General features: G+C 40.5%; 1 protein-coding gene across 3 annotated transcripts in view; it reads left to right on the top strand.

The window, feature by feature from the left end:
* The window catches only part of LOC122659738 (probable starch synthase 4, chloroplastic/amyloplastic), a 63,210-nt gene that overhangs the window by 20,184 nt on the left and 27,192 nt on the right, over window positions 1-15,834 (top strand). For all 3 annotated transcript variants that reach the window (XR_006332536.1, XM_043854851.1, XM_043854852.1), the window contains exons 9-12: window positions 109-207; window positions 5,810-5,939; window positions 11,784-11,834; window positions 11,930-12,040. Coding sequence is in view for 2 of the 3 variants with exons in the window: in XM_043854851.1 (XP_043710786.1) it covers window positions 109-207; window positions 5,810-5,939; window positions 11,784-11,834; window positions 11,930-12,040 (391 nt within the window). In the remaining variant the exon portion in view is untranslated. The remainder of the gene's footprint in view (window positions 1-108; window positions 208-5,809; window positions 5,940-11,783; window positions 11,835-11,929; window positions 12,041-15,834) is intronic.

The following is a 15,834-nucleotide window of genomic DNA, read 5'->3' as shown; positions in this document are numbered from 1 at the left end:
TTTTATAAAATACCCCCCCAAAAGAAAAAGAGAAGTCAATCGTATATTGCATTCATCCATCAAGATTTTCTTCTACATGCTGATTTTGTGTATTGTTCTCCTATTCAGTGTCGTATATGGTATTGGAATAACATTTATTGAACCTGTAAACCATTCGGAACTTTTCAACCGTGAGAGGATATATGGGTATCCAGATGACTTTGAACGGTCAGTATGGTCATTCTTCTCACTTTGAACTCATTTATTATGAATCATGTATTTCAGATAGTTCCCATGAGGTCAACATTCCGACGATGTAGAAAGTAGTAATCATAAATTATTTTTTGTCACACACTATCTGCTTTGCATTGTTGCTCAAATCATATGGTAGCCTCTATGAAGGAATGCCTGTGGCCGATTTTGTTACTACCAGTATGGAGAGCTGACCACCAATAAAAACGTATAAAGGATGTACGAGTTTCCTTTTCTTGAAAAAAGGCTATAAAAAGGAAATATAATTTAAAAAATAGCAGGGATGTCCAAGAATGAAAGAAACATTCAAATAAGCAGAAAGACAGACCACACCATACCCTGCTCCCGATCAACCAGATGGCAGAAACAACACAACTCGTTTTGATCTACCTTCGTCACCTCACCCTCCACCCCACCGCCACCCCCCCCAAAAAAAAAAAAAAAAAAAAAAAAAACCAAGCGGACTGCTGGAGAACAAAACCATAAATGAAAACAAATCATTAACACCATAAAAAAGTAAATAAAGAAAGACAAGCATCAGTAAGGAGCAATTCCATGGATTACACACACATTCCAGCAGGGATCTTGGCCCCTCCGTTCATTGCATACTAAAATGGTTTATTAGGTGTTGGCCATTTCTTGCACATAAATAACCACAAGTTGAATGATTTAGTTGGAAACTGGAGTGATCAAATTTCACTTTGCACAATATATGAGATTGTTCAATGCCAAATGATGTTGCACAAACATCCCGAACGTTGGAGATTGCTATTACATTGATATTGGGTCTATTTCTTGGTAAATTTTAGCTGCATTTTTTGTCATCTTACTTATTTACTTTCGAGAAATAAGAGCCCCTATCATGAGCTAAGGCATTCCATAGATCTATTAAAATTGGATGAATCTAGGTTTCCCGATGAGACATATTGAATTTGATGGTGCATCAAGAAGTGCCTAGAATCAGACTGAGTGGGGATTCCAAATTCAAAATACCATTAAGGTCCAGAACAACTTTGAAGCACATCATCCTGGGCACCTTTTGGCAAAGGAATTATCCATGTGATGACCTTGCTCTGACTGAGATAAGGCTAGCCAGCAAGTTCTGCAAGCAATTGTCATGCAGCCAACTTAAACGCTAGCCAATTGCAATGGCCAACATTCACTGAAGGAGGCCTTGGTCTGTTTTAGAGTGTTGAAAGCTTCTTTTGGTTACCTTTGGTTCAGTTTTGAAAATTTGTGTAGCTTAGCTGGGGTTATACCCAAAAATTAGTTTTGCTTATGACACAGAAATAGGGCTTTGGGGTTCAGAAAGATCTGGAACTGGATCTTGTGTGGATCCTTCTGTTGCCAGGTCTTTTTTTTGGCTGCCTTTCTCCTTATGCACAAGGTTTTAGGGCATGGTTTTGCCCATGGTTTCGCCCAGCCACGAAACTGGGTTCTGTCGAGATCTTGGTGAGTTGGTGTATTTTTTCCCATCAAGACTCGGTGGCCATATGGCCAAGATAGGTCCTGAATCTTGACATCCACCCTATTTTAGGCCTTCTTAACACAATGGAAACATTAGTTTTTTACAAACTCAAACCCAAAATGGTACTTTGACTTTGGACCCTAGGTTGGTAGTCCACGGCGTAGGTGAGCTCTACCCTAGGCTATTCCACACAATATTTAGTACTAGTAGAACACGTATAAGTAAAGTACAGGTGTAAAACAACTTAATTAAGCATTAGGAATTAAAAAACATCAAACCATAAACCATTTAAAGCATTAGGCATCATATTCATAATCATACATGGTTTGTTAATAATTGTTAGAAACTTAGAAAGAGAGCTAGATTAAACAACTGCAAGTAGATGACTTACCATATGGCTTATGCCCATCCATCCTAGAGTCCTAGAATACTAGTAGCTAGCACTGAAACGAGTGCTGGGCCGGATCATCAAAATGATTTTGTTGTTGCTGTTGTCGAATTAACATAAGTTTGGAGGGGTTTTTCAAACCAGAGAGGCGAGTTCTGTCGAGTCCAACTAGATATGTCAAGTTTTGGGTCGAAATATGGTATATATACTTAAGTCATTGGGCCTGGTTCGACCGAAATGAACCGAGTTCGAAATATGGACCGAAATCTCGGCGAGATAGCGAGATTTCGGTTCAGTCGAGATCTTGTATGTTTTATGTATCGCAAGGCATCTGGACTCTGTGGGCCACAAAACTGAGACAAAAGGAACTTGGTGAGATCTTGGACCATGCTTATGCACCCCCCTCAGAAGGCTTTCCTCATAGCCTCTTAGGTGTACAAGATCCTGGCATGCTATATCTCCCAGGCGCCTTTCTCAGTTTTGAGTTGACTAAATCATAGTTATCAAGGCGTCGCCGTCGCCACGATTTTTTCCCTCCAACGCCTAGGATCGCCTAGATGTCGTGAAAACTATGCTCTAAACTCTAATTTTTTGTAGTAGACTAGCATAATCTCATGAAAATAGTGAAGGTTTCACATTTCAGTTAACAAAGTAACTTGAGTCTTTAATGTCCATAATGTACCCCTTTAAAGTAAATTCAGTTATTTTCGTTCAAACAAGAGTTAGGCCCTTGCACAAATCAGGTTATAATTGATGCTGATGACACTTGATTTCACCCCTGTGTTTTGAATCATTTTGCAATTATAATTGGTTGTGATCAAGGACAATTGTCCTTATGGATAAGGTTTTGTCTACTTTGAGGTTGATTATTATTATGGGGTATTGGATTTGTATAAGAAAGTAAAAGATCGGTTAGACATTTAATTTATAAGATTGTGGCAAGTTTTAGGAGTTTTGCTAGTCATTCTTTTAAACTTTATAGATTTTAATTCCATGGAATGTTTGGCTATTTTCTTGTTTTATTTGACTCCCTTGCTATGACTTAATTATACTCAGGTTTCGCTGTTTATAGTGGGAATTCACTTGTTATTCATTTATTATGGAAATTTACTTCAGTATTAATATGTATAAGTTCTGTCACGCACATAGTTTAAGATCTCGCGATATATCGGTATCTCAGGCTTGTCGAGATGGCCGAAATATACCGAAATATCCGAAATATGGTATTTTTTCTACCATATTTTGGCAATCCATCTCGGTGAGTTTTTGGCCATATTAAGGCCTCATACTTCATGTACACCCTTATTTAAGCTAAATAAACACATTTAAACCTTCATATTGCAAAAAAATGAACTCAAAGTGGTGTTTTGGGTATGCACCCTTGATTGACAGTATACGGTCGCCGAGCCTGATGTATAAATAGTTAAATACACATTGTTTAAGTACTAAAAGATATAATAAAAAATTTAAATAAAGTAATGAAACAAAAATAAAGTCAAATGTAGCCTTTAGTTTAAACTTTAAAGTTTAAACTCAAAGTCATAAGTGCATAAGTTCATAAGTCATAACTCATAAACTCCATAATAGTAAATAGTTCAATACTCAATACACAAAGTATTTCTACAAAATTTACCGAAATATGGTACTCAATACACAGTATTTCTACGAAATTTATCGAAATATACCGAAATTTATCGAAATTTCTACGAAATTTGAACTTTTTTCATTTTGGAAGCCCATCTTGTCTCGATAGTGTCGAAATTACCGAAATTTACCGAAATTTCGGCGATGTATCGCCAAATTTTGAACCATGGTTGTTTGAGTTAAAATAATACCGCAAGCGTACGGGTCAATTGTAGCTACGGGTCGAACACGAGGAGATATACGCCACTCTATTTAACTAACTTAAAAGTAATGCAAAGTGAACAAAATTAAAGTGTTAAATTATATTAATGAAAATTAATGCAACCTAACTCAGAAGCATCTAACAAAATTAAGGGATTAAATTGGCGTCCTAACACATTAGCATCTAACCTATCAAACTAACGCAAATTGAAAGGAATAAAAATGCAGTCACACATAATAACCACATAAAAAGAAATAAGGGAATAAAAGTGCATCCACAAGCCACAACCATATAAAAAAAAAATAAAAGAAATAGAGGGAGAAGAAGAAGAAGATAGAGAGAGATAGAGGAGAGGGAGAATGAGATTAAGGGTTTAGAGAATGAAAATCTGGATGTGCTTGAACCGGACTGAAATTGCTTCCTCTTCTAAATCTCCAAATCCTGTGATCAACTTAGAAACTTAGACTAGAAAGCTTGAAACTAAACTAGAATTATTATAACCATATTGAAGACATAAAATTAAAGCATGAATCAAAAGCATCACAACCATGAAATTGAAAGCATGAAATCAAACTAGAACTTAGAAAGCCAAAAACTAGAAGAGAAGAAGAAATTTCACTAATTAATTGAACTAAAAACTACACTAAAAACTGAATTAAAATTGAACCAGAAACTAACTAAAAACTGAACTAAAAGCTAACTTGTTACAACCCAAAGGGTAAGGGGTATTTATAGGGGGAAGAGAGAAGAGAGAAGAGGGAAAGTGGTAGGAGAAATATTCCCTAAGAAAAGAGAATATTCTCTTCTCCTTCCTCCTTTACAATGCCTTGAATCCCAAGAAAAAAGAAAAAAAATAGAAAGAGGGAGAGAAAAGAATCCTAGATACATAAACTTTCTATTTATTAAAAAGTAACTTTCTAATTCTAACTTGTGCTTCCTTTTCTTTGTAGGTGTCTTCTCCAAGCAATGAGATCAAGGCATTTTTGACTTTTCAACCTTCCATAGATGAGAGAATATCTTTCAAAAGAAATCTATCCCAAGTAGAATTCCAAAAGTGCCCTTGAAAAGTTGGAGGAGAGAGAGAGCAAGGGTGATGACTAGGATTCCACTCACAATTAATGAAATGTCAAATCTGTCCTTCAAAAAACGTGGAGCATGGGATGCTTATATGGGCCTCACTATTGTATTCCTTACGAAAAATCACCCAAAATAGACCTAAATTTCGTCCAATTTGAAGTTCGGGAGCCCAAGATATCTCAAGTTGAAGTTGGACTGCTCCAGGGCCTTCCAAATGGAATCTTTAGGCTAACAGAAAAGATAACTTTTGTGAATTGCACTAAAGCCCCTGGAATCCGAACTTCCGCTTTACTTTGTCCCCGGTCGACTGCCAATAATTATAAATAAACCTCTGTCCACGGAAATGGCCGTAACTTCTTCGTTTAAACTTGGAATCAAGTGTCGTTTCAACCGTTGCAAAGCTGACTCGATGGGCTACGCATCCATACTATTAACACCTCAAAATTATGCTAAGGGTTCCGTTGTAATCACATTCAAATTTGATTGATTGGCGTGATTGTTTCAGTGCTCAATCTAAACTTGATTTTCTAGACTCCTAGGCACTTCCGGCTATTCTTAACATCTTTTGCTCCATTTTCACAAGAATTCACCTAAAACCTGAAAAGCACAAGAAAGCACCAAAATAACTCTGGCCAATGTGGTAAAATGTATGTTTTATGCCCTAAGATTTCACACATAAATGTGCTCATCAATGGTCACGCATACTTCATTAATATATGGTGCTTGTTATTAAGTTGGTATTGACTAGATATTTCAATAAATATTATTTTTTAATGATATCTTACTCAGATCCTTGCAGATTTGCCTATTTTTCTCGGGCTTCCTTGGACTATATTGTGAAATCTGGAAAGCAGCCTGATGTTCTGCATGTACACAACTGGCAAACTGCTATTATTGGGCCACTTTTTTGGGATATTTTTGTTAATCAGGTATGACTTCATTCTTTTATCTTTCGCCATCTCTGATGCCATCAGATATGATGGTTTATCTGCTAAAATCTTATGCTGCATTAAGTTTATTTCTAGACCACTGTCTCGTAGCTGGTGGCACAGCTTCTAAAGTGTGGGGATACTTCACTCGGCTTTTTGACATGCCTTCTGTCACACAGGATGTCAGAAGTCGAATCTTGCTCTGGCAGAATTCAGCTAGTGGGAGCAGCTTCAGCGCTTTTATCTCTGGCATTCTTCCATCTTTGGTGGTTTGGGAGCTTTGGAAGGAGAGGAACAATAGAAGGCATGGGGAAGGTAGGCGTACCGTGAGTTCAATAATTGCGACAATTAAGGCATGGGTGAAAGAAGTCAATCTCCCCTCAAGGGTAGGTCGGCAAGGGTCCATGAGGGATAGTCTTATCCTGCAGTGTTTCGGCATTATACCTCCAACCCCTAAGCTGAAATGCCCTATCCCTGTTTATTGGTGCCCACCGTTTTACTCGGTTAAACTGAATGTGGACGGGGCCAGTAGAGGTAATCCAGGCTATGGTGGAGGAGGAGGGATCATTAGAGACCAGGCGGGTGTGGCTTTGGCTGCCTTTGCTAATTTCTATGAGGTCTGCACCAACTCAGTTGCTGAGCTTCGTGCCTTGAGAGATGGGTTGCTTTTGTGCCAGGAACTGGGTTCCTTGATGTGGTGGTTAACTCGGATTCAGCTTCTACTGTCAGAATGGTAAACCACAAGAGGTGTAATCTCTGGAAAGGGTGGTACCGGTTCCAGGAAATTTTGGATTTGATATCCTCTACACAGGCCAGTGTGTCCTTTGCTTTTCGGGAGAGCAACAGGGCGGCTGATTGGTTAGCCAATTATGCCTGTGACTCTAGGGCCTCTACTGTTTTCCAACACAGCGGTATGCCTCAGGTTGCTTTTCAGGTGTTATTAGGGAGGACAAGGCGGGGCTGCCTGTTCTTAGAAATTAATGTTAGGGGCTTTTGCCTCCAGTTGGGTTTGAATAAGTTCTTGAGGGACCATGAGTGACCCGTGTCTTGGGATGGGGTAAGGCGGCATGTCCCCCCCGTGTATTCTTTTATTATTTCATTGATTTTTAATAAAATTCTAGGGATTGGCCCGGGTCCCAGGTAAGTTTGGGACACAAAACAAAAGAAAAAAAAAAAAGAAAAAAAAAAGGTCAGCTAGGTCTATAATAGAGCATGCGTTGAATTGTTATAATGCTTGACTTGAAAAGGACTCAGGGAGTCAAATTTGGATGAATAAATATCATTACCAAAAGAAGCGGGAACAGGGGGCGCCAAAACGGGAGAAGAAAAAATTACAGAAGAAAAGAAAATAAAAAAACTGCCAATCCCTACGGAGAGGGCTGCAGAAGGGAGGAAGGAAGGAAGGCCCCAGGATACAACACTATGCCTGTTCCTTGGGGTGTCAACACCTCTCTTAGAAAAAGAAGAAAGTTTGCTTCTAATGTCAAAAGCTATAGAGTCCCATATAAGCTAGAAGGTCCTAGACCGGAAAGACCATTTTTTGAGGTTGCGCTCCATCCAAATGTGATTGATGGCCACTCCAAAAGCAAGCTTACCCGCTACATCACAGACTGACAGACCACCAATCCACTCTTTGGAAATGGAGGATCCGCCGACTCAGGGCCAAAATTTGGATAGAAGACCTTTCCATAAATAGGAGGAGAAGGTGCAGGCAAAGAAAAGGTGCTCCACATCCTCTGGGGCATTCAAACAGAGGCAACAAGTCGGCAAGACCAGAATGTGATGATGAATAGAAAAGGACTACGTTGAGAGGTAGTTCGATAGAGCATGCCAAATAGTGAAGCTATGCTGGGGTATATGGAACTTGAACCAAACCAACTTGCACCAAGGGGACAGGGAACCACGAACTCTGATGAGATCCTAGGTTGACTTGGAGCTAAAGAGGCCATTAGAGGAATCAAACCAGACCACAATGTCGCCCCTATCTGAAGGTCCTCTGTGAACAGAAGGCAAGGAATTCCAACTAGCCGTTAACAGGGGGCAGGCAGAACTAAGGGGCTCCGGTTATCTTGGCAAATGATACCTACAACAAAAGATTGCTTACAAAGTCCCGCACTGCAGATGGCTCTTGAACTAACCAAGGGATAGAGGACACCTAAGGGGTGCCAATAATCAAGCCAAAAGTGGGTGGTGGAACTGTCCCCGATGAGGGAGGTAGTCTGGAGGGTAAGGGGCCGAAGCTTCAGGATCTTCCTCCACACCCAGGAAGCGTCAGGAGAGATAGGAACTGTGCAAATAGAGTCATAGCGGAGAAGCCCCGAGTAAATCCAGTTAACCTAAATACTCTTGTGATGAGAAGTGACTTTTAAGATTAATTTGAGAATACCAGCAACATTGACCTGTTTTATTCTCCTCAAACCAAGGCCACCTTCTTCCTTGGGAAGGCAGATGGAGAAATTTGGTGGATTCAGCTCTTTTCTAAAGGAAGACACACATAAGGGATTCCAGGGGGATTGAGGTAGCCCATAAGTACCAGACCAAAAGATGTAGCAGAACTGGAGTATGGATCTGATCAACTTTAGACGGCTGGTGTAAGATAGGAGCTTGCCCTTCCAAATTTGAAGTCTCTTGTGCATTATATCAAGCATGCGAGTACAATAGTAATATGGCAATTTGCCTGGAATCAAAGGCGACCCCAAGTATTTGACTAGGAGGCGATCGATAGGGAAACCAGTTTTCTCAGCAAGGTTACCTTTGACATCCTCAGAGACCTCTGTTATGAATAAGAGATATTTCAAAGGATTGATCTGAAGGTCAGATGACCCTTTAAAGTGATGCGAGCAAAACATAATGGCTTTAATCGATTCAATGGAGGCTTTGGAGAAGATCATGAGGTCATTAGCGAAGGCCAGGTGGTTGAGGTTGAGAGCCTTGCACTTAGGGATGGGGGAGATAAGCTGCTGATCCGTACTGATTTGGATACCTCTAGAGAGGACCTCAAGGGATAAAGATGAGGGGCAGTCCTGACGGATGCCCTATCGAGGGGGAGAAGTAACCAGCCGGACTACCAATTACCAGAACCGAGAATGATGGAGAGAAGATGTAGTGGAAGACCCAATTGACAAAGACTAGAGGAAAGGCCATCTTGAGCATGACCTGCGAAATGTAATCCCATCGCAAAGAGTCAAAAGCCTTATGGATATCAATCTTTAAGAGGGTATTAGGGGAGTGATTCTTTCTGTCAAAACTTCTAACAAGCTCGTTACAAAGAATGATGTTATCAGAGATGCTTCTTCCTGCAATGGATGTCGACTGGTTATCACTAACTGAGGAGTTCACTGCCAACTTGAGCCTATTGGCAAGGACTTTGGCAATGAGCTTGTAAAAGAGGTTATAAAGGGAGAGTAGTCTGAAGTCCGGCATGGCAGAGGCAACCTCTTTTTTAGGGATGAGGCAAAGGAAGGTATGATTAGTCCATTTGATCTATAGCTCGGAATGAAGAAAAAACTCTTGCTAGCTTTAAGAAGGTCATCTTTAATAAACTCCTAAGAAGATGAGAAGAAACCCATACTGAAGCCATCAGGACCGAGGGCTTTGTTAGCCTTGTGAGAGAGGACAACCAATAGGATCTCTTCTTCCGTAGTGATGGGCTGGAGGGAAGAGCATAGGTTAGAGGGGATGAATTTGTTTAAGAGACCCTCAGGGATCACTTCAGGGGAGGCAATAAACAGGAGGCCCAAAAATCTCTTTAAAATAGGTAACAACCTCGGTCTTAATGTCGTCAACTCTGACAAGGAGGGAACCATCTCTAGCCAAAAGCTTGGAAATGGAGTTGACATTAATTCTGGTTTTCATCGACCTGTGGAAGTAGGCGGAGTTGGAGTCTTCAAGTTCTAACAATTCAACCCTGGATTTTTGCTTGAGAAAGCTCTCTTCTTGAGTAGCTAGGGAGAGGAGCTCCAAGACACTGCTTTTTCTTCACCTGCCAAGGAGGAGTTGTGAATATCAGATTGGAGCCGCAACTAGATGGAGGAAAGCTTATCTCTACCTTCTAAAACCAAGGAGATGTTCCCAAAAGTAGTAGAATTCCAACTTTTAAGAGACATTTTGAAGCTTTCTAGCAAAAGCAATGAGTTGGGGGGGGGGGGGGGAATGAGCATGGACGGGCTTATCCCAGGCTTCTTTGACTAGAGGGAGGAAATTAGGGTGGGAGGTCCACATGTCAAACAAATTGAATGGTTTAGGGCCAAAGGAGATGGGGGGTTGAACAAAAAGGATGATGGGGCTATGATATGAGGTGCCAAGGGAGTCAAAGGTAGCATGGGAAGAGGGGAAGGAGGAGAGCCAGGCTGCATTAACAAGGACCCGGTCCAGCTTGCAAGCAATTCTAGAATCCCTACTTCATCTGTTATGCCAAGTGAGGACAAAACCTGACCATCTCAAGTCATTGATGCCTATGTCCTCAAGGCATTAACTTGAGGAATGACAATAATATCACCTCCTTGCTTTTCATGGCCATAGTGGACAACATTGAAATCCCCACCCAACCCCCAAGGGGACGAGCCAACTGGTAAGACATTAGAATGGAGAACTTCCCAAAGAGAAAGCCTCTCAGTGGGACTACTAGAGGCATAAGTGGCAGTAAGAGGAAGTTGAAGTTCCCTTGGCTGTCAAAAATACTGAGGTGCAAGAATGGGGGGTGGGGGGAAGAAGTCTGCAGCAAAACATGAATCTTAGAGGGATCCCAAAGGAACCAAAGGCGACCATTGGGGTGGTGGGACCGTGGGAATAGTTAGAGAAGAGAGACCAATCAGGGGCAATGGAGGAGGTGATGTGTGGGCATTGGATTTGGACTCTGGTTATAATAAGGCAACAAAAGGAGAAATGAAGTAACCTAATGCGAGAGCGGATCTTAGCATGTTTGGATGGAGCATTGAGCCCATGGGTATTCCAGATGAATCCCTAACAAGGAGGGTGGTACAACATAGGCCCCCAGAGATGGGAGTACATGAAACATGCCGGGACAACGAAGGGCTGTTGCGGTGGCATTTGTGGTAAGCATGCAAGGCATGGGGGGGGGGATCTCCAATAGCTAAGAGGGTCAGAGCAATGAGAGGAGGGGCTTGCTGCAGAGGTCACTGTGAAGGTTGTCGGATGAGGAGGGAGGGTGGGATTGAACCCAACATGGCAAAGGGGGTCCATTGGGTCTATTGGGAAGACACTCAGCAGGGGGTCCAGCCCAGGATGGGCTAGCGGAGAGACTTGAGGCAGTTGGGTGATTGAGTCAGGCCTAAAAGGGGGCCCAACATGAAAGGAGGGTTCAGAAGGAGAGGCGGTCAAAGGATGGCTTGGGCTTAAAAATGGGTCAGAGGATGGGCCTCGCAAGAGTGTTTTAGTGATGGGATAAGTCAGGGGTCAGAGTTGAACGGGATGGTTGAATCAAGGGGTTTGACTTCGGGAGAGGTAAAAGGAGGGGGGGGGGGAGAGGGCCAAACCTGGAGTCATCTCGTGCTTCAAGAAGGTCCCTACAGCCGAGAGGAGAGTGATGGAGTAACAGAAGCTCGATTAGACGAGGATCCCTGGAGAGTTCCCATGGTGGCAGAAGGATCAGAGGGAAAACGACTTGCTAGGGAACTAGAGGGTTGGTTGGCGTTGGGAAGAGAAATGACCAAAGCATTAGGAGAGGGGTTGACAGTTTGTAGATAAAGATACATGGATCTATGCACCCAGATGCATATATGGCAACTGATAACTGGAAACAGAAATTTTAATATTCATACAAAATTTTCTTATAATGGAAATGTGAAAAAAACAATATGGTTTACAGCTTGTTTTTCTCTACAGGGATTGGGCAGTACTAGAATATTGTTTACTTGCCATGGCTTTAATTCTCAGGCAAGTAATATTGCTTATTCTTTTCTTTTCTTTGTCCTTATTAATGACTATGCTTATAAAACTTCTATCAGCTCATGAGTTCCTTAGCATTCTAGTGTTTGGAGCGACCAGAGAAGCTAGCAATATGTGGACTTGATTCTTCTAGGCTTCATCGCCCTGATCGTTTGCAAGATAACATTAAGAAACATCTTGTCAATATTTTGAAGGTACGTGTATCTCCTCGTTTAAGAGTTTCCTGCTATCTTTTGAGGGGAAAGAACCATAGTTGTCAAGGCGTCGCCAAGGCGCCGCTTAGGCGTCCAGGCGGTTTTGCTGGGGCCTAGGCGACCTCCACCTTATTGCAAGGCGTCTTGACTAGTTTTTTTGACATTGAACCCGGTATTGCCCTTATTGATGCCAAATTTCATTTCATTTACTTAAGATATTATTCATAATAAGCAAATATCCCCCTATTTGAATCCAATAAAAATAGTTCAAAAATCAAATTCCAAAAGGATAAAAAGTCAACCCCCCAGTTCAAGAACAAAAATTAGATTTTTAACGATAGGTAAAATTTTCAACTTTCTAATGTTGGGGTTTTTCTCAAATCTAAAAATTCTATAAATCTTAATATGATAAACATTGCTAAAAACCAAAAGTGCGGTAAAGTATTCATTTGTTTTGATATCTAAAAAAATATTTTCATTTAGAGCGATTTTGACAGCATTCGCGTATACCAAATAAGGTTTGACCGGGACATAAATTCTTCAATATAAATCCGATTTAAGCAATTTTGGATTTGTAGGAAAGCTGGTTTTGTGCTCTACCTAATACTAAAAGTCTCATTTAAAAATAAACTCATCCGACTAGTCAAACTTCTTAGAGAACAAGAACATTTCTCTAAATCGAGAACAATTTAATTACTTAAAGATAAGATCGTATTTCTAAGAACAGTATAAACCAAATGTGTATTTGATTGTTTCAAACTTCCAATAGCTTGCTTCAGTTCTGTTGTCTTCTAGTTCTATGTTGATTTTTGATGACTTGATGTGGCTTAATATTGATTTTTGATGACTTGATGTGACTTAATGTGGCTTAATGTTGATTTTTGATGACTTGAGGAGGCTTAATGTTTATTTTTGATGATATAAGGTATATATTATAGCATACTAAATAATGTTAGAAAAGGGGGAAATAAAAAAAAATAACACTTGGGGGCGCCTTGGTCGCTTAGGCAACGCCTAGGCGGGCTCCTTGTTGCCTAAGCGCTTAGACACCCCTCCAGCGCCTTGGGTCGCTTTGCCGCCTTGAAAACTATGCAAAGAACAGTTAAAATTCCATGCCAACCCACTGATAGAGGAGGTGGTTGATCACATTTACAGCTTTTCTCAACAATTTCTTCTAGTGATCAGCAACAAAAAGATCACAAACCATGCTGTTCCGTGATTTCATATTCCAAACAAGTTTCTTGTATGGCTAAATTAAAGTTTCCTAAAGTTAAGAGAGGCTTCCTTAATTCAATAATTCGCAAATAAAATCAATAACTAGGTAAAATTGTCTGAGGGCTCTGTTAAAACAAATTGTGTAACATGTCTGCAACTAAGTAATATTCTGTGGGTCCCATGCTTTGTTGCAACTGCCACAACATAGTGACTCTCCATGTTCTTTGGATTTCCATGTGAGCCCCAATGTGGGGAGAATTATTGCACATTTTAGTCCTCTCATACCCATTTCTTTGGAGCAGCTATCAAACACTGTACATGAATTGTTGTTGTGGACTGCACCAAATGGGTCTGGAGATATCATTCATGGGGCATCCAAGCTCCTGCCCTGATTCCCTCAGCTTAGAATTTGACTCTTTTGTTTCTCTGGATATGAAAGTCATCAAAAGACATTGTTTCCTGCAACTTCTCTTCTATTTTTGCAACAGTTTGTGGAGAAATGAAACACAAAGCAATTTTCTTCATCACGGGTCTTTGAAAAGCACATTCTTTGCAGGGACTGGCTCTGAACTTCCATAACTCCCACTGTATTTAATTCAGAATAAATCTTCCTTGCAATTGGTTCTACTTCCACAAAACTGTATCTGGAACTCTGCAAGAGGCTTTTCATTCAGTGGAGCAACTGCAGAAACCTCAAATGTCTTTTTCACTATACATTGCTCTCTTCAGAACCCTCGTTAACAAATCAAGGATTTTTTATCTGAATATCTGATGGGCCAACACCAATTCCTTCCAATATTTGGGAACTCCCTTTTAATCAGTTGCTTCACACACAATGAGATTTTATTAAACAATGCATGTATCAAAAGACCTTATCCAGCCATAATACTGTTAAATGACAGACAAGAGTTGGCCTCTTGAACAATCTTATGTTAGTCAGTGCACCTACTCTTCTAATTCACCTGGGACTTCAGCACGCAAGATATGAGGAATTGTATTACCTTATCAGATAAAGGCACAATGAAGGTTTATACAAAGTTAACCCTCATTTGTACCCATGAACAAGAAATCACTTATCCTCAGAGAAAGAATACCTCTGCCTTTGTTTTAAATTATAATATGACAAACTTAACTCTATCCAATATTTCTACTTAACTATATTGACCACTAACTGTGCCAACTAACATTGAGATTCAATTCTTCAAATAAAGTTGTAGTATGACTAACCATTAAAAAAATTCTTCATTCACTAATGTCCAAGTAAAATCGGCTACTAATGGTTTATAAACAGTTTGTTTACATTTAGGAATTCTGTTTTTTCCTTGACCTATTGAAAAAGAAGAAAAGAAAATGAATTGTACTGACTTGGCTATATATTGTGAGTCCCATGCTTGATAATAACCTGTTACGTGCATATATGAGGTGGATAATTATTTAGAGTAGTTATTTATTTTGTGGTTATTATGTGTGGTTATATTAATTGAAGAGTTATGTTGTAAATGTGAAGTGATGTACGTGGGAGGGGAGAAGTTATAGGAGGTGTGATAACTACTTGTAAGCCTATAAAATAGGCATAATATGAAAGGGACAGGATAGACTTGATTGTTTGGGTTCCTATAATTTTTCTATGGAGAAAGAGGATTTGTGGCCTCCAAATTACACCAAGACGCCAGACGCCAGACTTCGTCTATAAAGCCACAAGTTATCCTATTTTATCTTATTTAATTATCTCTTTTTATTTCCTTCTTATCTTCTTTCCCCTATTATCTCTCTTCTCCTTGGCGTGTATGTGTCATAACCCCAATAATGTTTTTTGTTAGTATGTGCCTAATATGTGGCTGGTAATTGCATCTATAGTTCCAAATGCACCAATTGATTGTGTCAGCCATCGAATGACAAAAATGAATTGATGTTGTCATTTGTCCATGCAGGAAACTGCCTCTCTGCGAAGCAGGGGTAAGGCTGCTACATGTGCCCCTCCTCAGACTTCCCTGTAGAAGCGGGAGCCTTGTGCACTGGGTACTGTAGACACTAAATTTTGTCACCCCCCGGTGATGATGACAACAGGACATAGACAGATATCGATATCTCTCTTAAGGACTCTTGCCCCTGCACCCAAGCCATATCACCCTCGTATCCCTAAAAATGATTTATAAAACTCTTTTACCAAATGCTGAAGGAAGTACTGTTCACCTTACCTGACCACGGCGGTCTTGCCCCCGACAGAAAATTTTATGAAGAGTCATAAGGGAGGGAAAAACCAGAAAAACCCCTTGAAAACCCCTGAAAACCCGAAAAGCCCAAAATTTGATGGCTTAGGGGATGCCAGAACTGAAGCGCCACAGATGGCCAAGTAGGGTGTTGTAAGCCTTCGTCAGCCAAGTGACGTCATCTGCGGCACCGCGGTTCTGGCATCCTCTTAGCCCTTGAATTTTGGGCTTTTTTTGGTTTTCAGGGTGACCCCCACCCTCATTTTTCAAGCTAGAAAGACCCTTGGATGTGTTCCACCCCCATTTTTCTCCCATTTTTGCTCCTTTTGAGCCTTCCTACATCCCTTTTAGTCCTCCTTTTGCTAGTTT

This window comes from Telopea speciosissima, chromosome 4 (genome assembly GCF_018873765.1).
Source record: "Telopea speciosissima isolate NSW1024214 ecotype Mountain lineage chromosome 4, Tspe_v1, whole genome shotgun sequence".
NCBI lineage: Eukaryota > Viridiplantae > Streptophyta > Magnoliopsida > Proteales > Proteaceae > Telopea > Telopea speciosissima.
The sequence above is the reverse complement of the archived record's forward strand: the minus strand, read 5'-3'. Positions and strand labels throughout refer to the sequence as shown.